This window comes from Poromitra crassiceps (assembly GCF_964638095.1).
Source record: "Poromitra crassiceps genome assembly, chromosome: 4".
Lineage (NCBI taxonomy): Eukaryota > Metazoa > Chordata > Actinopteri > Beryciformes > Melamphaidae > Poromitra > Poromitra crassiceps.
This window is the reverse complement of record NC_139626.1, coordinates 16,471,534-16,494,026: the sequence shown is the minus strand read 5'-3', so window position 1 is coordinate 16,494,026 and position 22,493 is coordinate 16,471,534. Positions and strand designations below refer to the sequence as shown.

The 22,493-nt window shown below is 44.6% G+C and overlaps 1 protein-coding gene across 1 annotated transcript in view; it reads left to right on the top strand.

The window, feature by feature from the left end:
- The window catches only part of ankfn1a (ankyrin repeat and fibronectin type III domain containing 1a), a gene marked incomplete at both ends in the record, with an annotated part of 74,304 nt that overhangs the window by 15,449 nt on the left and 36,362 nt on the right, over positions 1 to 22,493 (top strand). Inside the window, 4 exons of the mRNA XM_083635787.1 lie at positions 7,478 to 7,672; positions 14,445 to 14,558; positions 16,996 to 17,093; positions 18,685 to 18,775. Coding sequence (XP_083491913.1) covers positions 7,478 to 7,672; positions 14,445 to 14,558; positions 16,996 to 17,093; positions 18,685 to 18,775 — 498 coding nt within the window. The remainder of the gene's footprint in view (positions 1 to 7,477; positions 7,673 to 14,444; positions 14,559 to 16,995; positions 17,094 to 18,684; positions 18,776 to 22,493) is intronic.

Sequence of the window (22,493 nt, the reverse complement as noted above, 5' to 3'; positions counted from 1 at the left end):
GGTTACATGAGATGAGACTGTGTTACAGTGTGATGTCAGATGAGACTGTGTTACAGTGTGATGTCCAATGCTGTGGTTACATGAGATGAGACTGTGTTACAGTCCAATGCTGTGGTTACATGAGATGAGACTGTGTTACAGTGTGATGTCCAATGCTGTGGTTACATGAGATGAGACTGTGTTACAGTCCAATGCTGTGGTTACATGAGATGAGACTGTGTTACAGTGTGATGTCCAATGCTGTGGTTACATGAGATGAGACTGTGTTACAGTGTGATGTCCAATGCTGTGGTTACATGAGATGAGACTGTGTTACAGTGTGATGTTCAATGCTGTGGTTACATGAGATGAGACTGTGTTACAGTGTGATGTTCAATGCTGTGGTTACATGAGATGAGACTGTGTTACAGTGTGATGTCTCCAATGCTGTGCTTACATGAGATGAGACTGTGTTACAGTGTGATGTCTCCAATGCTGTGGTTACGTGAGATGAGACTGTGTTACAGTGTGATGTCCAATGCTGTGGTTACATGAGATGAGACTGTGTTAAAGTGTGATGTCCAATGCTGTGGTTACATGAGATGAGACTGTGTTACAGTGTGATGTCCAATGCTGTGGTTACATGAGATGAGACTGTGTTACAGTGTGATGTCCAATGCTGTGGTTACATGAGATGAGACTGTGTTACAGTGTGATGTCTCCAATGCTGTGGTTACGTGAGATGAGACTGTGTTACAGTGTGATGTTCAATGCTGTGGTTACATGAGATGAGACTGTGTTACAGTGTGATGTCCAATGCTGTGGTTACATGAGATGAGACTGTGTTACAGTGTGATGTTCAATGCTGTGGTTACATGAGATGAGACTGTGTTACAGTGTGATGTCCAATGCTGTGGTTACATGAGATGAGACTGTGTTACAGTGTGATGTCCAATGCTGTGCTTACATGAGATGAGACTGTGTTACAGTGTGATGTCCAATGCTGTGGTTACATGAGATGAGACTGTGTTACAGTGTGATGTCCAATGCTGTGCTTACATGAGATGAGACTGTGTTATAGTGTGATGTCCAATGCTGTGCTTACATGAGATGAGACTGTGTTACAGTCCAATGCTGTGGTTACATGAGATGAGACTGTGTTACAGTGTGATGTCCAATGCTGTGGTTACATGAGATGAGACTGTGTTACAGTGTGATGTTCAATGCTGTGGTTACATGAGATGAGACTGTGTTATAGTGTGATGTCCAATGCTGTGCTTACATGAGATGAGACTGTGTTACAGTCCAATGCTGTGGTTACATGAGATGAGACTGTGTTACAGTGTGATGTCCAATGCTGTGGTTACATGAGATGAGACTGTGTTACAGTGTGATGTCCAATGCTGTGGTTACGTGAGATGAGACTGTGTTACAGTGTGATGTCCAATGCTGTGGTTACATGAGATGAGACTGTGTTAAAGTGTTACAGTCCAATGCTGTGGTTACATGAGATGAGACTGTGTTACAGTGTGATGTCCAATGCTGTGGTTACGTGAGATGAGACTGTGTTACAGTGTGATGTCCAATGCTGTGGTTACGTGAGATGAGACGCCCCTCTCGTTAGCCTTGATCCCTTCCCTCCCCACACATTGCAGTGCAGTACAGATGAAATAAATACCCTCTTGCTGCAGAAGTACTGCCACAGTTGCCGCAGTGATGTTCTTTAAGCGGTGCAGCCACTTCTATAAGTGACAATGTGTGTTTGTGGGCTGTGTTTCTAGGGGAGATGTGTGCACCGAGAGTTTGCAACGAGAACCAGATTTATCCTAGGCCCCGCCCCCAGCTCCAAGGACTACACAGAGACACAGACTGCGTTCCGATCGGCTAGTAGTTCCCTGCGAAGTGGTCTGCACAGGGTATTCAGCTATATTATTTAACATGGCTGAATGCCATTTGCAGTCCACTTCGAAGGGCACTGCAAAGGAACGCAGCGCAGCCATAGAGAGAGAGAGAGAGAGAGAGAGAGAGAGAGAGAGCGTAACGCCTTGATGACGATAGCGTTTCAAAGCCAGTGGCACGCACGCACGCACCACACACATTAACACGCATGCACAGTTTAAGAAAGGTCTGGAACGCTATGGAGAGAGCGACTCGAAGCCGGTTTTTACAAGGCAGAGATGGGGACTTGGACTTGAGACTTGACTTGAGTCGCACTTAACTGACTCATAACTCATTAACTCAAATCAACTCTCAATAACTGTCAAACTAGATGAATGATGAATAGTTTGACAGTTATTGAGAGTTGATTTGAGTTAATGAGTTATTCATTTGAGTTAGTGTGGACCAGTGATGTCACTGGTCCACACTTTAACACTCAATAACTGTCAAATTAAATGATAGACTTCAAAACCGTTTACAGTTTTCTGATATACTACTGATGTTCTAATGATACAAAGCTGGTTTAAAATGGGCGGAGTGTTCCTTTAAGTCACACACACAGTAGACCTGAGACTTGACTTGAGACTCGTCCTCAAAGACTTGAGACTTGACTTGGACTTGAAGGTTTGGGACTTGTGAACAATCTTTATTTTTCTTTATTTTTCTTTTGTATTTTTTTGGTGCATTAACATTAAGGAAATGTCTACTAATCTCATCTCTAATCATTGCTGCTACTGTATTCTAATAGAGTGAGGATAATACAGTACATGCTTTGACTTCCTTAGTTTTAGCTATGCAGTGTTCTAAGCAGACCGGATGGCATGCAGCAGATGATAGAACGCTCATCCATAGGGACTTGAGATTTGACTTGGACTTGCCCCTCAAAGACTTGACTTGGACTTGTGACCAAAGACTTGAGACTTGACTTGGACTTGTGACCAAAGACTTGAGACTTGACTTGGACTTGTGACCAAAGACTTGTGACCAAAGACTTGTGAGCATCTCTCTTTACTGTCATGACAAGGGGCAGCAAAAGGTTACTTTGAAACAGGTAAGATCTGTAGCTTCTACTCTCCCTGAAGCTTAGGCAGATTTGAACCCGTACCCTCCACTCCTCCACAAATGGCCATTGCGGTATTATTATGTCAAAGTTCTATTGATTGAATTGTCCATTTGCATTATGTACAATGTGGCGTTTAGCCTCCTCGGACGAGCTTGACATGTAAAGTTCCAGATGCACGTGTAGTGAGCAGTGCAGGTCGTGATGTGTGTGTTTGTGTAGTGAGCAGTGCAGGTCGTGATGTGTGTGTTTGTGTAGTGAGCAGTGCAGGTCGTGATGTGTGTGTTTGTGTAGTGAGCAGTGCAGGTCGTGATGTGTGTGTTTGTGTAGTGAGCAGTGCAGGTCGTGATGTGTGTGTTTGTGTAGTGAGCAGTGCAGGTCGTGATGTGTGTGTGTAGTGAGCAGTGCAGGTCGTGATGTGTGTGTTTGTGTAGTGAGCAGTGCAGGTTGTGATGTGTGTGTTTGTGTAGTGAGCAGTGCAGGTCGTGATGTGTGTGTTTGTGTAGTGAGCAGTGCAGGTCGTGATGTGTGTGTTTGTTAGTGAGCAGTGCAGGTCGTGATGTGTGTGTTTGTGTAGTGAGCAGTGCAGGTCGTGATGCGTGTGTTTTTGTAGTGAGCAGTGCAGGTCGTGATGTGTGTGTTTGTGTAGTGAGCAGTGCAGGTCGTGATGTGTGTGTTTGTGTAGTGAGCAGTGCAGGTCGTGATGTGTGTGTTTGTTAGTGAGCAGTGCAGGTCGTGATGTGTGTGTTTGTTAGTGAGCAGTGCAGGTCGTGATGTGTGTGTTTGTGTAGTGAGCAGTGCAGGTCGTGATGTGTGTGTTTGTTAGTGAGCAGTGCAGGTTGTGATGTGTGTGTTTGTGTAGTGAGCAGTGCAGGTCGTGATGTGTGTGTTTGTGTAGTGAGCAGTGCAGGTCGTGATGTGTGTGTTTGTTAGTGAGCAGTGCAGGTCGTGATGTGTGTGTTTGTTAGTGAGCAGTGCAGGTCGTGACTCGTGATGTGTGTGTTTATGTACTGAGCAGTGCAGGTCGTGATGTGTGTGTTTGTGTAGTGAGCAGTGCAGGTCGTGATGTGTGTGTTTGTGTAGTGAGCAGTGCAGGTCGTGATGTGTGTGTTTGTTAGTGAGCAGTGCAGGTCGTGATGTGTGTGTTTGTTAGTGAGCAGTGCAGGTCGTGATGTGTGTGTTTGTTAGTGAGCAGTGCAGGTCGTGATGTGTGTGTTTGTGTAGTGAGCAGTGCATGTCGTGATGTGTGTGTTTGTTAGTGAGCAGTGCAGGTCGTCATGTGTGTGTTTGTGTAGTGAGCAGTGCAGGTTGTGATGTGTGTGTTTGTGTATTGAGCAGTGCAGGTCGTGATGTGTGTGTTTGTGTAGTGAGCAGTGCAGGTTGTGATGTGTGTGTTTGTGTATTGAGCAGTGCAGGTCGTGATGTGTGTGTTTGTGTAGTGAGCAGTGCAGGTCGTGATGTGTGTGTTTGTGTAGTGAGCAGTGCAGGTCGTGATGTGTGTGTTTGTGTAGTGAGCAGTGCAGGTCGTGATGTGTGTGTTTGTGTAGTGAGCAGTGCAGGTCGTGATGTGTGTGTTTGTGTAGTGAGCAGTGCAGGTCGTGATGTGTGTGTTTGTGTAGTGAGCAGTGCAGGTCGTGATGTGTTTGTGTAGTGAGCAGTGCAGGTCGTGATGTGTGTGTGTGTGTGTGTGTGTGTGTGTAGTGAGCAGTGCAGGTCGTGATGTGTTTGTGTAGTGAGCAGTGCAGGTCGTGATGTGTGTGTTTGTGTTTTTGTAGTGAGCAGTGCAGGTCGTGATGTGTGTGTTTGTGTAGTGAGCAGTGCAGGTCGTGATGTGTGTGTTTGTGTAGTGAGCAGTGCAGGTCGTGATGTGTGTGTTTGTTAGTGAGCAGTGCAGGTCGTGATGTGTGTGTTTGTGTAGTGAGCAGTGCAGGTCGTGATGTGTGTGTTTGTGTAGTGAGCAGTGCAGGTCGTGATGTGTGTGTTTTTGTAGTGAGCAGTGCAGGTCGTGATGTGTGTGTTTGTGTAGTGAGCAGTGCAGGTCGTGATGTGTGTGTTTGTGTAGTGAGCAGTGCAGGTCGTGATGTGTGTGTTTGTTAGTGAGCAGTGCAGGTCGTGATGTGTGTGTTTGTGTAGTGAGCAGTGCAGGTCGTGATGTGTGTGTTTGTGTAGTGAGCAGTGCAGGTCGTGATGTGTGTGTTTGTGTAGTGAGCAGTGCAGGTCGTGATGTGTGTGTGTGTGTGTGTGTGTGTGTGTGTGTGTGTGTGTGTGTAGTGAGCAGTGCAGGTTGTGATGTGTTTGTGTAGTGAGCAGTGCAGGTCGTGATGTGTGTGTTTGTGTTTTTGTAGTGAGCAGTGCAGGTCGTGATGTGTGTGTTTGTGTAGTGAGCAGTGCAGGTCGTGATGTGTGTGTTTGTGTAGTGAGCAGTGCAGGTCGTGATGTGTGTGTTTGTTAGTGAGCAGTGCAGGTCGTGATGTGTGTGTTTGTGTAGTGAGCAGTGCAGGTCGTGATGTGTGTGTTTGTGTAGTGAGCAGTGCAGGTCGTGATGTGTGTGTTTGTTAGTGAGCAGTGCAGGTCGTGATGTGTGTGTTTGTGTAGTGAGCAGTGCAGGTCGGGATGTGTGTGTTTGTTAGTGAGCAGTGCAGGTCGTGATGTGTGTGTTTGTGTAGTGAGCAGTGCAGGTTGTGATGTTTGTGTAGTGAGCAGTGAGCAGTGCAGGTCGTGATGTGTGTGTTTGTGTAGTGAGCAGTGCAGGTCGTGATGTGTGTGTTTGTTAGTGAGCAGTGCAGGTCGTGATGTGTGTGTGTGTGTGTAGTGAGCAGTGAGCAGTGCAGGTCGTGATGTGTGTGTTTGTGTAGTGAGCAGTGCAGGTCGTGATGTGTGTGTTTGTGTAGTGAGCAGTGCAGGTCGTGATGTGTGTGTTTGTGTACTGAGCAGTGCAGGTCGTGATGTGTGTGTTTGTGTAGTGAGCAGTGCAGGTCGTGATGTGTGTGTTTGTGTAGTGAGCAGTGCAGGTCGGGATGTGTGTGTTTGCTCGCCCACTTAGTGGAAGGAGAACATTCATCCTGGCTCCTCGATCGATTTCCAAGACAAGGCAGCGATGATTCTTTTGTCTGTGGACGTCTCCATCCTTCAGCAGCCATTACAGCATCTGTCAATATGAGAGAGAAACCCGTGGGAGTGACCACACCCTCAATTATTTCATCTTTTGTGTCAGCCATCATGCAAAAGTTGACTGTCTTGCATAAGTTGCATTTTAATTTATTTTTAATCTCCATTTGGGAATCACAAGCAGCTTGTTTATTGGACAGAGTTTTGGTCACAAATCATCAAAACAAATCTGACTCAGTCTCTGTAACTTCATCTAATATGACGGACTCATCTGTCTCTTCTTCTGTGGTGTTTATACAAGTTAAGAATACATGAGGAAGAAGCTGAATAGACATGAGTACAGACCAATGGCTCATTTCCACCACATATAACAGCACAGTACAGCTCTACTCGACCTGGTCTTACTCGTCTTTACTTGATATAGACTCTGTTTCCATAGCAAGTTTACTCGCCTCTGCCCACACCTGGTCATCATAGCCACCGCATATCTGCCCTCCGCCCATAGTCGAAGTAGGCTATAACGTATAACGTTAAAATTAAATCCAAACACAGAACGTTTAAACTGTTTATGAAATACTGGTGCCTCTAAATGACCTACAGTGTACATGGGCAAATGTGACAATCGGCTAGGAGAATGGATATCACTTTGTTGTTACTCAAACTCATATGCATGCACTGCGCGGGGGACGGGAGTTGCGCTTTTTCTCTCTCAAAACAATTGAAAACCACCGTCATGTTAAAGCTGAGCAAGGAGATCGATTTTATTTCACCAGAGCCGACGGCAGCAACACAAAAGACTGATGGAAATAACATTAACAGAAGAGAAGGTAAGCCCCACTAAACTGGTATCCAGCATTGACAGTCAGTAGATACAGTAAACACAATTCTGCCTGACCAATCAGTCGTCTGCAGTGTTTTCACGTCACGGTATGGTACCGGGTTCACAGCGCTGGAACCTCAACAAAGCAGGGACCAAAACTAGCACGACTCAACCCCGACTCAACCCGGGCTGTCCACGTTTTTGATCGGTGGAATGAGACAAAAAAGCCAGACGAGCTGGGCGGGGCCGCGCTGATACCAGCGGTGGAAATGGGCCACAAGGGGCAACCTCTGCATCAGAAAAAGTGCCTTAAAGCTGCATTCCTTCTAATGGCCAGCAGGGGGGCGACCCCACTGCCTCCAAAAAGAAGTCAGATTGTATAGCTGTCAATGGGAAAATGACCCTACTTGATTTATGACCTCAGTAAACACTTTCCTAACGGGTTTATGGTCTCAATCACTAGTTTCAATTCTTCAATACAGCATGATGTTCATTTTGTAAGTTATGGTTGTGTGTGTGTGTGTGTGTGTGTGTGTGTGTGTGTGTGTGTGTGTGTGTGTCTTCCCTCTCAGTTGTGAGTGTGGAGAGCAGGGAGGCTCACCTGAGCAGCCTGGTGGTGGAGGCCGAGCGTCGGGCAGCAGAGCTGGCGGCCCAGGCCCAGACCGAGGGCCTCTCTCTGGAGGCCTGTCAGAAGGACAGGGCCCTAAGGGCCTGGGAGTGGAGGAGCAAGCTCTACAAACGCATGAGAACCGGTTTCCAGCACGCACGTGAGTCACCTGGGAACTAGGGATGGCTATTGTTTGGTATTTTTCTGCTAAAATGAGATTTTTAAAACGGTACCTGTGCCTAAACGGTGCGTGGACTGATACCGTTTAAATTGAAAGCAGATTGAAAGTGGATTTTTTTAATTTAAAGAGGATTTCAAGCGGCACGCTCCAAACGATAATGTCAGTAAAGGTGCGTGCAGCGCAGGTTCGGGGGGAAATCAATCCCCACCCACACAGAAATTGGTTAACGAGGAGGAAATATAATATGCAAAATGTCAGAAAATTATCATAATTTTGTCAAAATCAACACTTAACACGTTCACTGCCATTGACGAGTTATCTCGGCTTACAGAATCCGACGGTTCACTGCCAAAGACGAGTTATCTCGGCTTAAATTTTTTTTTTTTTTTTTTGACGGTGGGACGTGGATCAACGCTCCCCACGTCTCCTATAAAAATATTGGAGTCAGCGAACGTGTACAACCCATTCCACAGACCCACTAAGTGGCGACAGTGCTCTCCACACTAGGAAATGCAGAGCCAAAACTGTAGGGTAACGCGCGAGGAAACCATTCTCTACTGTAAAATGGATTGGCGAAAACGCTTTCACTTCGCGCATTATCGCGCTGGGAGCTGGCGGTGGGGGATTCCAAAAATAGACTGGGTGGAAAACACTTTGAAACACGCAGCATAAAGCCTAGAATCGCACAAAGCTTCATCAAAGCTCTCAAACCCAAGAAACAAGTGAGCCCTATCCACACTCGCTGCCAGGGAGGGAGGCTGCTCAAACTCGCAGCAGCAGCAGCAGAACACTCGCTTGTGACAAACGCTGCGGAGGAGAACGCCCACGGAGGGAGGAGTTGGAAGCAGAGGGGCGTTTCCTGCTGTTATGGAGGAAATTACTGTTCAAAACTATTGTTTAGATGTCTGACGTCTTACTGATGCCAAAAATGAATGGTTAAAGTGACTGTTCTATCGAATTTCACAAAAAGCCATTTATCTCAGAATAAATTTCCAGACGCTGAAACCATGCTGTATTCAACTGCTAATGCTTACATAACTACTAACTCTACAAACTAACTCTTTTAGACAGAGAAAGCACACATTCTATTACGGTAGTTCTTTTGAGATATTGTGTGTTCACAAAATCTTAGCAGAAAAGAATCCTCGGGTCTTGAAAGATGAGCCAGAATCCTCAAAAAAACCCTCTGGCAGAACCTACCTACAGTAAAAAAAAAAAAAAAGGCTGGCAGTGAATGTGTTAACACGTTCACTGCCGTCGATGAGTTAACTCGTCAAACAGAAACCAACCGTTGACTGCCGTCGACGAGTTAACTCGTCAAAAAAAAAAAAAAAAAAAAATTGACGGTGGGACGTGGATCAAACCCTTTTACGTCTCCTATAAAAATATGGGAGCCACCGAACGTGTACAACCCATTCCACCGACCCACTAAGTGGCGACAGTGCTCTCCAGACTAGAGAAAGCGAGCCAAAACTGCAGGGAAAAGCGTGAGGAAACCATTCTCATACTGTAGAATGGTTTGGCGAAAACGCTTTCGCGCTGGCGCACAACGGTGGCGCACAACGGTGGGGGGTTCCAAAAATAGACTGGGTGGAACACACTTTGAAACACGCAGCATAAAGCTCAGAATCGCAAAAGCTTCATCAAAGCTCTCAACCGAAACTAGGGATGTCACGGTATTCGGTATAATACCGAACCGTACGGTACGCCCTGCACGGGACAATCCGCCCTCATGTCCCGCGGGACTTCGGGTTGCTTGCAATTGATTTTGCATTGACGCTTTATTTTAGTGTGCTGCACTGCTGCCGCCTGACTGCCTGTCTGCCTGTCCAAGGCAGGCGAAAGCCCACCCCCGCAAGATAATGTCCAATCAGTAATCAACACTGTTGTGCCTCGACCTGCTCAACCTCTCTCAGGACACAGGGAGAGAAGAAAGGAAATACACAAACATGGCGAGCTCTAGTGGAGGAGTTGAAAGACAAACTTTTGAAGAAGCACCGGCTTCATTCAAATCTTCAGTGTGGGATTACTTCGGTTTTGCTATCGAGTACAACGACGAGGGAGTGAAAACAGTGAACAGGAATTTCACGGTCTGTAAACGTTGTTTGACACAGGTCCCATACGCTAATGGCAACACAAGCAACATGACAAAGCATCTCCAGCGTAAGCATCCTGATGTAACGCTTCATGCACACAGGACAGGCGAGCGACTCGAACAGGCAACAGCCGCAAAAAAGCAACTGTCTATCAAGAACGGATTTGAACAGACGTACCGGGCCTCTTCAGACAAACACAAGAAACTAACCAGTGCAGTGGGATTGTTCATTGCTAAAGATTTACAGCCATTTTCTGTGGTTGACGATGCAGGGTTTCGACATTTAGTTAAAACGCTCGACCCACGTTGTGCTTTGCCCTGCCGAAATCATTTTAGTGGCGTTGTCATCCCCAGCCTATATGACAAAACGCGCAAAGCAATTGAGAACGATTTGGCTCAAACACAAAGCCTCGCACTGACCACGGACAGTTGGACCTCCCGGGCAACGGAGAGTTATATGACTGTGACAGTCCACTACATGTTGGATTGGCAGATGAAAAGCGCCGTACTGCAGACTCGTCCTCTATATGAAAGCCACACGAGCGCACATTTAGCAGAGGAGTTGGGAAATGCAGTGACTGAGTGGAAACTGGAGCGGCCAAACAAGACCATACCCGTCGCCACAGATAACGCTGCAAACATTGTGGATGCAGTCAAAAAGGCAGATGCACTGGGACCACAGATCGGCTGCTTTGCGCACACTGTGAACCTCGCAGCCAAGAAGGCAGTGTCAATCAACGCGGTGTCCCGCCTCCTTGGGAAAATAAGGACAGTTGTCACCTTTTTCCACAAAAGCACCACAGCCCACCATGCACTGACTGTCAAACAAGAAATGTTAAACTTACCGAAGCACAAGTTAATTCAGGATGTGGTAACTCGGTGGAACACAGCACATGACATGTTGGAACGATATGTAGAACAGCAGCCTGCTATCTACTCTGCGTTAACAATGGACAAAAACCTGAAGAGTCACTGCAAGGACATTGCATTGCTGACTGATGATGAACAAAAAATGTCAGAAGAACTCATTGAAGTACTCAAACCACTGAAAACTGTGACAAAACTCATGAGCAGTGAAACAATCCCCACCACATCAATGATCCTCCCGCTGAAGGAAATGATTCTCAAAGCCATGGCACCAGGAGAAGACAGCAGAGCAATCAAAGAAGTGAAAGAAGCCATTGCACGGGACCTGAGAAAAAGGTACACACACCCCGATCTTCAGATGTACCTCCAAAAAGCCACAGCCCTGGATCCCAGGTTCAAATCCCTGCCTTCCCTTGAAGAACCCGCCCTTGACAGACTCTACAGGGATCTTGCCACAGAAATCCTGGAGCATGAACCACAGGTATGAATTAATTATCATGTTTTTGTGTAATTTTATGATTGCAAATTTAATGATTATTTTTTATTGTCAAAATGCATATACATCTGTCAAAAGGATCAAATAAAAAAAAGCAGGGGAGCTTAACTCTAATGTAATAATTTAAATTGAGTTCACAGGAGCAGAGTAGACATTTATAGCTTTTATTAAAAATCTTCAATATTTGTCATTGTTCTTGCAGAGTCAAGTGGAGACAAGGTCATCCACAGAGGGAGAAGAGCCTCCAAAGAAGAAGACGGCTATGGCAGAGCTATTTGGGGAGGTTTTCAAGAAACAAGAACAGGCCAAGCCTCTTTCCCAGATAGTTGAGGATGAAGTTGCTTCATACAGGTTAGCAGCCTCCATTGATGTTGATGCTGATCCTTTCATGTGGTGGAAGACAAACGAGAGCAAGTACCCCCATGTCGCAAAAGCTGCACAACGTTACCTCTGTGTCCCAGGGTCTTCAGTTCCAAGTGAGATAATTTTCTCCACTGCAGGGGACATTGTCAGTGCAACCCGCTCTCGCCTGGCACCAGTGTTGACAGACTCATCTTCTTGCAGAAGAATCTTTCAATAGCAGATTAGTAATAGCATTGCACTTTATATAGCAGATGAGTGAGCAGCATTGCACTTTACATCCTGAATGTAGCATTTACTAAAATATTATTTTGTTCTGTTGTTTTTCAAAGCACAAGCTATTTCAGAATTTATGTTTGTCAAAATAAAGTGCTAGGAGCTACTTGAATTTTTTGTTTACATTTTATACTTTTTTTATACATATTTTATACTACTGTTGTAGTCAAGGAATAAGAGTTTTATAACATTCAGTGTTATATTGTTCAGAATGTGGTCACTTTAAATTGGTTACCTCAGCTAGGAGCTACTTGAATTTTTTGTTTACATTTTATATTTTTTTATACATATTTTATACTACTGTTGTAGTTAAGGAATAAAAGTTTTATAACATTCAGTGTTATATTGTTCAAAATGTGGTCACTTTAAATTGGTTACCTCAGCTAGGAGCTACTTGAATTTTTTGTGATTTTCACTGTTGTGAAATTCTGTTTCGCTGAAAAAACAAATAAAATTTGTACTTTGGGATAAAAAAAAACGGCTTTCTTTATGCACAACATGTACCGAAACCATACCGATACCGTGGCCCAAAAACCGAGGTACGGACCGTACCGTGGGCTACCTGTACCGTTACACCCCTAACCGAAACCCCAAGAAACGAGCGAGCCCATCCAGACTCGCCCGACGAGGGGCAGACAGGCAGCAGACAGGCAGCAGAAACTCGCTTGTGACACGCCCGCTGCAGCCACGGAGGGAGGAGGAGAACACACACGGAGGGAGGAGTTTGAAGGAGAGGGGGGTTTCCTGCTGTTATGGAGGAAATTACTGTTCAAAACTATTGTTTAGATGTCTGACGTCTTACTGATGCCAAAAATAAATGGTTAAAGTGACTGTTCTATCGAATTTCACAAAAAGGCATTTTTCTCACCTTTCATTTTCAGACGCTGAAACCATGCTGTATTCAACTGCTAATGCCTACATAACTACTAACTCTACAAACTAACTCTTTTAGACAGAGAAAGCACACATTCTATTAGTTCTTTTGAGATATTTTGTGTTCACAAAATCCTAACAGAAAAGAATCCTCGGCTCTTGAAAGATGAGCCAGAATCCTCAAAAAAAAACCTTGGCAGAAGCTACCTACAGTAAAAAAAAAACTGTTGGCAGTGAATGTGTTAAAATATAGGTAGGTGTTCATAATGTATGGAAATTATGCTTTCATCATTGGCAAGTGTCCAAATCTGAACAATGCCTACGTTAGTTAACACGTTAGTTAACACGTTAGTATTTGAAATCTTTTTGACGAGAATTGGTCGTTAATATTGGGTGAAAAAAAGGATGATCTATATCCCGCCATCAATCGTCTACAGTTTGGGAGGAGTCTACTAAAATGCAGCAGTCTTGAATGTTTTACTCTCAACCCCCACAGATATATTCTGTCCATCTTCTCCCTGATCCATTATCCAGCCGGAGTTGTGAGTTGTTTGCTTTTGACGCCCACGTCTGTTTCGGAACCAATTTGTGTTCAGCTGAACGCCAGAGCGCAACGTTCAGTTTGTTCACTGACCCACAATAACAGCCTCATTTCAATACATTCCACCTACATGAGGGAGACTTTTTACTAAATCATGGTAATTTCCTCACATTGTGTTCACATCATTTTGCATATTGCCGCTGGGCTGGTTTATCTTCTGCAGTGGAAAATCAGAGTTGAACTGAGGTAAAGTGAAAGGTGAGAAAGGCTCCTCGTGTCAGCTGTTATTTCCTCAAGATTTATAATTAGTCATACTGCAGGTGTACTTGAGCGACTGCACATGTGTCGGAGGAAGCATGACGTGCAAGTCTAGAACTCCAGATTGGCAGATGGGGTCGATCAATGACCGGGACAGCAGGGGGATTTGGCCAAGTACAAATGGGGTGAAAACGGTGGGAAATCTCTGGAAAAAAAACGGTATAAAAATAAATAGACAAAGGGGGGGCACGGTGGCGCAGTGGTAGCGCTGTCGCCTCACAGCTAGAAGGTCCTGGGTTCGATTCCCACCTGGGACGTTGTGAGCGCTGAAGGAGTGCGTGCCCGTCCGAGTGCCCACCGCCCGGGTGGGGTCGTCAATAGGGCCTCTCTGTGTGGGCATGTTCTCCCCGTGCCCCCTGGGGGATTCCTTCATATAGGAACCCCTCACCAAAAACATGCAATAACTGGTCGCTGAAGTGGTGCCTCCTCTGGTCGTTAGGGGCGCCTGTTCGGAGGGAGGGGAACTCGTTGGAATAGCGTGATCCTCTCACGTGCTATGTCCTACAGGTGAAGCTTCCCCTGTCAGGTGAAAAGAAGCGGCTGGCTACTCCCCATGTCTCGGAGGAAGCATGGAGCCAGTTTCGGCTCTCCCCAGATCGGCAGAGGATGGAGCACCAACCAGGATAAATAAATTAAAATTAGCACTAATGGGGGATAAAAGGGGGGGGGATAGACAAAGGTCAAGCTAAAATGAAGCTCAAAGTGGATTTAACAGCCTTTTCATTTCATCACATGAGAATTGAGGGGGCATTATGTTCTTCAGTGCCTTCTTTTTGATTAGCAATCAGGATTCAGAAACTTAAGCCTAGTCTTAACTAGGCCCGGTCTTAGCGATGTGCGATAGGTGTCTGTCACAGGCTTTAGAGTGGACTCAAGAAGTGTCTCTCAGCCTCAGACTCCGCCTCATGTCTCTGCCCCTGCTCAGGTGTGCCGGAGGCCCCGTCTGTGGTGCGTCTGAGCGTGAGCAGTAGCACCTCGCTCACTGTCACCTTCCAGGAACCACAGTGTCTCAACTCTACTGTGGTGACCAAGTACAGAGGTATACACACACACACACACACACACACACACAGTGTCTCAACTCTACTGTGGTGACCAAGTACAGACACGTGCACGCACACACACACACACACACACTGTCTCAACTACTGTGGTGACCAAGTACACACACACAGATGCACACATGCATGTACACATGTGAGGCTAATGCGGTAATAGGCCGCGGGGGGATGTGGGTGTGTCCAAAAAGAAAGTCGTTAACATTGGAGTGAATGGGGAAATGACCCGACTTCTCTCGGTCTATGTCTTAAATAAACACTTTCCAAACGAGTTCATGGGTCTGAATCAACCATTTCCAGTCTTTTTCATCCTCTCATGTTTTCTAAATTATGGCCCCATTTCTAGATTCTTCTATATCTTAAACGGTACACACATTTTTTCTTTTCATTTGACACTTGCTTTGACAATTTAAACATGTTTCTCTTGCCAATAAAGCCTGTTTGAATTGAAAATTGAATTGAGAGGGAGAGAGCAAGAGAGAGAGAGAGAGCGCCTCTGGGGGCAATCAGCAGGACATTGAGAAGGTTAATGGAAGCCTCCTCAGAACACGAGGAACTATTGATTTGTAATGACGTGAAGCTGAGCACGGTGTTGACTTTGGAACAGCAGTTTATTGCCGACACCTTTTAGCTGCCACCAGCAGAGCTAGAGAGAGCCAAGGTCACGCCCTCTCCCAGGTTCAGCATCCTCCACACCGTCATTCTTTTGTCCACCTACATTTTTACTTGGTCAAACCAAGCAATTCAGCTATATTTAGAATCAGGCGAGACCATAGAACATTTCACTCGGACCAAAAAAAAACATTTCACATGGACCCCAAAAAAATGCTGATTAACTCATTGAGTGCCAATGACGATAATCGTCGTCAATTCGATTAGTAACGTAGAGTGCCAAAGACGACGATTGTCGTCAATTGCGTTTTTTGACGGTGGGACGTGGATCAATGCCCGATACATCTCCTGTACAAATATTGTAGCTATTGGAGGTCTATAACCTATTTTACAGAACCCTTAGGTGGCGACAGTGCTCTCCAGATTACAGAAAGGCAGAGAAAAACAGAGAAGAAGTCGTTGGGGAAACGGAAATCGCATCGCATCCGTTTGCATCGATATGCATGAAGCATAACGTTAGCTGTGCCTGCAGCAGCCAATCTGCTGCCTCAATTGAGCCCCTCCATGTCCGCTGCGACAGCCCATCCGCATGATCAGCCGTGGAGTTGTTATTATTCTCAACTGGAAGCATGGGAGCCGGTGACAAACACACGCGGAACGCTGTAAAAAAGCTGGATGTAGCGCACCCTTCACTGTGCACAGCAAACGCAGTAGAAAGCCACCAGAGACACTCCCACACGGAGGAGGAGTGTGCAGTTGAGGGGGGGGGGGGGGGGGGGGGCACGCAGAGCAGCATACAACACTGACCCAGACAGACCCAGACAGCAGGAGAGGATTGGCAAACGCAAGCCAGAATATCCGATGCCCACCAGCAGCAAATCAAGACCAGCAAGAAGCTGCAACCAGCAGCGCACGCAGGGGCCAGCGCTGCTGGTTGCAGCTAAAAAATATTATTCTGCCAAACAAAATTCCCTGGCCTTCACTGTTTTATTGAAGGAAATTATTTTTGAGGTGTGACTACATCAGAAAATATTAGCTTCAGAGTCTGATGTGCTTGAAATGTTTAATTTCACAAAAGGCTCATTATCTCAGCTTCTAGAAAAAAACGGCTGTTTTTGGTTAAATCAAGCTATCTTCTCCGGCTGATAACTAAAGAACGGAAAATGGTATCAATAAACCTGTTTTTGCTGATGATAGAAGAGAGTCTCATCGTTCTTTTTGCGTGTTCGGTGTTTACATAGTAATATCACACAATATTCTGTGGGCCTCGAGAAATCACTGAAAAAAGCTTTGAAACTCTGGCACTGGGAGCGTCCGTTCTCCAAAAGTGGCTGGCACTCAATGAGTTAAAAATAAAAACGTTTTATTTTAAAGTTTTGGAGTGAAATGTTCTATGGTCACTCTCTCCTGATTCTAAATATAGCTGAATTGCTTGGTTTAACCAAGTACAACTATTTTTATAAGCATTTTATAAAATGTCTATAGAAAAATAAATGGCAGATGGAATACCTTGGTTTGTATGCCTAATCCGGAAGAGGGCGTGACTTTGGCTCTCTATTGGCTAAAGTGTGTGTGTGTTTGTGTGTGTGTGTGTGTGTGTGTGTGTGTGTGTGTGTGTGTGTGTGTGTGTGTGTGTGTGTGTTTGTGTGTGTGTGTGTGTGTGTGTGTGCAGAGTAGGGTGGGCTGCACCTGCCATCCTGCATTTCAGAAATGTGCGTATTATGTGGTCGAACCTATTGCTAATTTTTGCTTGTTTGTGTGTGTGTGTTTGTGCGCACGCGTCCGTGCGTGTGTGTATGTTGGCAGTGGAGTGGAGCTGTTTGAAGGACTTCTCACTGCTTGCTGGAGAGGTGGTCCTGGACAACCTTCAGTCTCTCAAGTGTCCCATCAACGGCCTCACCACGGTAACACTCCCCACCCCCCCTCAACCTATTTACTCAAGTCAGAGTAAAAAAAGAGAGTACAGGCTCTGAAATGTAATATAAAAAGTATCGAAGTAAAAAGTACTTCTACCGGCTGTTTGAGTTCAAAGCTAACTGAAACTCATTAATATAATTCAAAGACAAACTTAAAAGATCCTTCATGGAGGCAACCGTCCTCGGCTTTCGCCTCGGACAGTTCACGCTAGGGGTGCACCGATCACGTTTTTTGCCACCGATCACCGATTGCCGATCACCGACGATCATCGACCGATCATCGACCGATCATATATACTGTATATATATACTGTATATATATATATATACTGTATATATATATATATATACTATATACTGCTATAGCTGCTTACAATATATATATATATATATATATATATATATATATATATATATATATATATATGTATATATATTTATTTATTTATTTTGTAAGCAGCTATAGCAGTCTATTATAGAACAGTTTCCATTTTACATATAGGCCTACATTTCATGCATCAAATTGAAAGTGGAGCACATTTTCTTTTTTTTCTACATCAATATTTTATACTGTGTAGGCTAAAGGAAACCGCTAACATGATTTTGTGTGTGTGAGATAATTGGAGCACAAGACTGTGTTGAACTAAATGGCTAGTAGTTCAGTCCAGTTCCCTCAGTTCAGTTTATAAAGGAACAAAAATATTCCACTTTGGGATTTCCATGTTCAGTTCACTCAACAAAAATACTCCATTCCGGGATTTCCCTGTTACACAAGAAAAATAACCCAAGGAAACTATTTTATCGATTTATAAGCTAAAGCGGCTAAAGCTACCGGAGCTATTAACGTTACGAGGATACACGCAAATATGGATCAAACACGGACTTAACAGAATGCAAATGCCTCGGTAGGCGGGAGGACTGGAGGTAACTTATCTCTGCTGAGTCTGCTCTAATCACCAGCTGATTTGTGTGATTCAAAGACGCAAGGGGTGTGTTGACAGTCTGGTGTGGTGTGTGGAGGTGAGTACTGACGAAAGCAAAGCGTGTGCTTTGCAACACAATGATATAAACGTTAGAGCACAATATGAAAGTTAAACGATAGACATTGAAGACATGAAAATGGGCTGCCTCATGTTTCTCACGTGCAGCATGATCGGCTATGCAATCGGCGACAATAAAGTAATATCTGCAATGAGCAGATCACATATTTGAGGTCAAAATCGGCCGATACAGATTGCGTGCCGATCGATCTGTGCACCCCTAGTTCACACCTCCATTATTTTCTGATAATGGACATCTCAGCATGCATTAACCCTTACTTGATTTGAGTTAGGTTTTGTGAACCAGTGATGTCATTTGCGCACAAATGACTATGGAGATAATGACTGGCTAATGACCCAATTCAATTGAAGATGGACAATGCTATGAAAAACAAAAAACATTTTACTCTAGTTTCATTTACTTTGATTTTTCTGACATGCTTTCTGTTTCCCACCTAACCCCCACTGTACAGCCAATGGCAGGGCCCATCTTGATATGTCAGTGATGAATTGACTGTGTTCTCATGTTCTGCCTCCAGGGGCGTCTGTACTACGTCCGTGTGTCGGCCTACAACATGAAGGGCTGGGGCCCCCCCGCCTCCTCCCTGCCCCCTTCTGCTGCCCCCTCCAGTGAGTCCCTTCCCTCCTTTATTCTCTCTCTTCTCTCCCCCCTCCAGCCCCAAAAGCAGGGCTGTTAGTGGAGGCTAAACGCATGTAAAACGCTGCTTACGTACCTTTTTGAATACAACATAGCATTTATGCTTTATATTGTATGCTTTATGCACTTGTAATTGTGGACATCCTGGGGCCTAGCAGGCTCATTTCTGAAGCTAGAGTGAAGCTCCTGGTATCATATGAAACTAGAAGGCCTAAGTTGGTATCAACCATGTCATGTTACCTTGTCGGGAAGGGGGCGGGGCTAAATAATGCTCCAAATTTAGGCAAAACTTTGGCGAGGGAAAAACGGGCATGGCCATTTTCAAACGGGTCCCTTGACCTGTCACCTCAAGATATCTGAATGAGAATGGGTTCTATGGGTATCCAACCTTTTAATTTTTTATTTAACCTTTATTTAACCAGGCAAGTCATTAAGAACAGATTCTTATTTACAATGGCGACCTGGCAAAAGGCAGGCCTCTTGAGGGATAGGGGTAGGGACTATTTTTTTTTAAATATATATAATTTAAAATGACAAGGCACATATCAGAACATATACAACAAGATACAACCTAGAGAACATGTTTCCTCCATGATGATGATGATGATGATGATGATGATGATGATGATGGTGGTGATGGTGGTGGTGGTGATAAAAAGGGACATGTTTAGAGGCATATGGTTTGGTTTCAGTCTCATATACTGAAGTTTATAGTTTATCCACCTTTTCTATAACGCCGGGAGAGAGCTTCTGCAGACATTTATAGTAGTATACACTTTTAGAAGAAGCCTAGAAGCTGCAAATATTCAGTATTTCAAACGAGATGGGGATTTATTACAAAGGTTAAAAACATAATACATTTTTAAATGGGGGAAAACGTCTTTTCAGATTCCAAGAAGCAACACGGCTTATGGGAAATGTAGACTTATAATGGAAAAACTCTAGCACCAGTACAAATACTATAGAGACTGCCAATGGTATCTATCTGTCTGTCTGCCTGCTTGAACTGCCTGCCTGTCTACCTGCCTGTCTGTCTGTCTGTCTGTCAATGGATTTTTTTCAATATTTTAATTTTTAATTTTTCAGAACATGAAAAAAACCTCAGTCACGAAAAAAGAAAATAAAGAAAAAACATACACATATCATCAACATTCCAACATTCCAACGTGGTGCGACCAGTCACATAAGGTGCTTATGTGCTTGTAAGAGAAGTTCTGGATAGAATCCCACGCAAAAGGTCCATGAGAAATCAGCTGGGCGAGTTACCTGTCGCCCCTAATTTCGTCCAAGTAGGTTAGAAATGTGTCCCAAATAGTTGAAAACTTCTTAAATGAGTTGGTCCTCAGGAACCTGAGTCTCTCTTATGTGTAATCGAAACCATGTCCGTCAGCCACAGCTGAAAAGAAGGTGGAGAGGGGGACTTCCACTCCTTCAGAATGAGTTTCTTCGCGACAGTCGTCCCCTGCATCAGAGACTGCTGCACAGCCGTAGGGAGGAGCAGGGAGGGTTCCGAGCAGCCAAAGATGGCGAGTTGCGCCTCCAGCTGAAGTGACTGTGACACCTATCACATAGTGGTGAGACAGAAGGGTAAATCCTGTGCAATCTATGCTTGAAATTGGAATAATGAAGACGGTGAGTGACTTTAAATTGGATCAGCTGGTGTCTGCTCCGGATTGAGCAGAATTGTACCACAGACAGACTCCTGCTCCATATAATTTCAGACAAATCAAAACCCAAGTTTTCGATGGATTATTAACTATCTTTGTTCAATATGAGCCAAATAAAGTAATTTTCCCTGAGCTGTAGCAAACAGTGAGTGAGCCTTGAGTCTGTGTGAAGAAGCTGAACTCTCTCGTCCCCTCCACCTTCTCTTCTCCTCTGCTGCCCTCTCCTCTTCTCTCTTCTCTCCTCTGCTGGGGCCTTGGGCTGGGAACATTGGTTTCATCTCCCTGTCATGACTCCCATTCAAACACTTCAACCTTGATTTGTTTTGTTGTTGCCTGTTTGTCTTGTTTGTTGACTGTTCTATAAAAAACTGAAAATACAATATTGAAAAAAAACAACACCACTTCAACCTTGAGGGGTGTGTGTGTTTTGTGTGGGCATGTGTGTGTATGGACATGTGTGTTGTGTGTGTTTTGTGTGGACATGTGTGTGTTTTGTGTGGACATGTGTGTGCACATGGGAGACATTTAGCCCATTAAGAACTAAGGCACCCTCTAAAAAGTCTAACTCTACCTCGAACTCTAAAAAGTTAGTGGGATTATGACATTAAAAGCTAACAGATTTGTATTAGGTTTGTGGTTTATTACGTTTGTGGTTTATTATGCTTGTGGTTTATTACATTAGTGGAATGTGGTTACGGTGGCGGGTGGAACACATTGTGTTTAGACGTGATGGACCTGAGCCCGCTGAGCCACCAGGACACAAGGAGCTGGAACAGACAGTGCAGTCATGGACGCAATCTTGATTTTTTTTGTGTGTGTGTGTGTGTGTGTGTGTGTGTGTGTGTGTGTGTAGTCCAAATCAAAAAGGGCTTTTGTTTTTTAGATGCCCCTACTCGAGGTAGAACTAAACATGGCCATGCTTTTTATTTTGATATGTCCCCATTCATTCTTTATAGAATGAATGGCTGTGATTATCCTAGAGATCACAATAGGTCATTTTATACAGTGAGGTCAAGTTTCAGAAAATGGTCTCACTACATTTAAATGGCTACTATGGGGACTAACATCATCACACATTTTTTTTTATAAAAGGGAGAAAGTGGGCAATGTTTGTTCTCTGTCTGTTCTCTGTTTAAATTTTTGTCCCACTGATGATGTCATAGGCATTGTGACATCACTGATGATGTAATCAGTGATGTCATAAGACTGATCGATTATTTCTCCCCTTTAATAATACCAATTGGTGTTGTATTTTATATCGTTGGAAAGCCTGATTAGTCACCTTCACAATGAGGTACAACAAGGATCGTGCATTCGTGAAATGAGCAACACAGCTAAACGTCTGGGTAGCGCCCCCCCAAAGAATGTGCCAAAATCCCCTGCAATATTCTTCTGTTGTCATAGCAGACACGTCTTTCCTGGCGTCGGCTAATTGTTGTTTCGGCTTTCTTCCCGTCATTTTCAACGTCTGACAGAGTTTAATGTTCAGTTAGTGCACTTTTTCAGCGAAAACGGTGGGCAAGTTTCAAAATATCACTTCAAAGTTGTGGGAGCTTGAGGTGGAGCGACTACTCCATATCTACGCTCCACCAGAAGTCCAAAGCAGACTCTTAACAGTAACACAAAAGTTCATTTCCCTAGTAACTAATTACTTTTATTATCCAGTAATTTGTCAAGTAATAAAAATTACTTTTTGAGACAAGTAACGAGTAAATGGTAAATGGTCTGCATTTATATAGCGCTTTTATCCAAAGCGCTTTACAATCAGTAGGTAGTCTACATTCACCCATTCATACACCGATGGCGGCAGGCTGCCACGCAGGGTGCCTACACACCATCGGGAGCAAGGAGGGTTAAGTGTCTTGCCCAAGGACACAACGACAGCAGCTGGGAGGGAGCGGGGATCGAACCGCCAGCCCTTGCGTCATTGGCCGACCCGCTCTACCTCCTGAGCTAAAGCCGCCCCGAGTAACTTTGAGACAAGTAGTAACTGTAACTACTTACTTACAACGGTGGTCCTCTG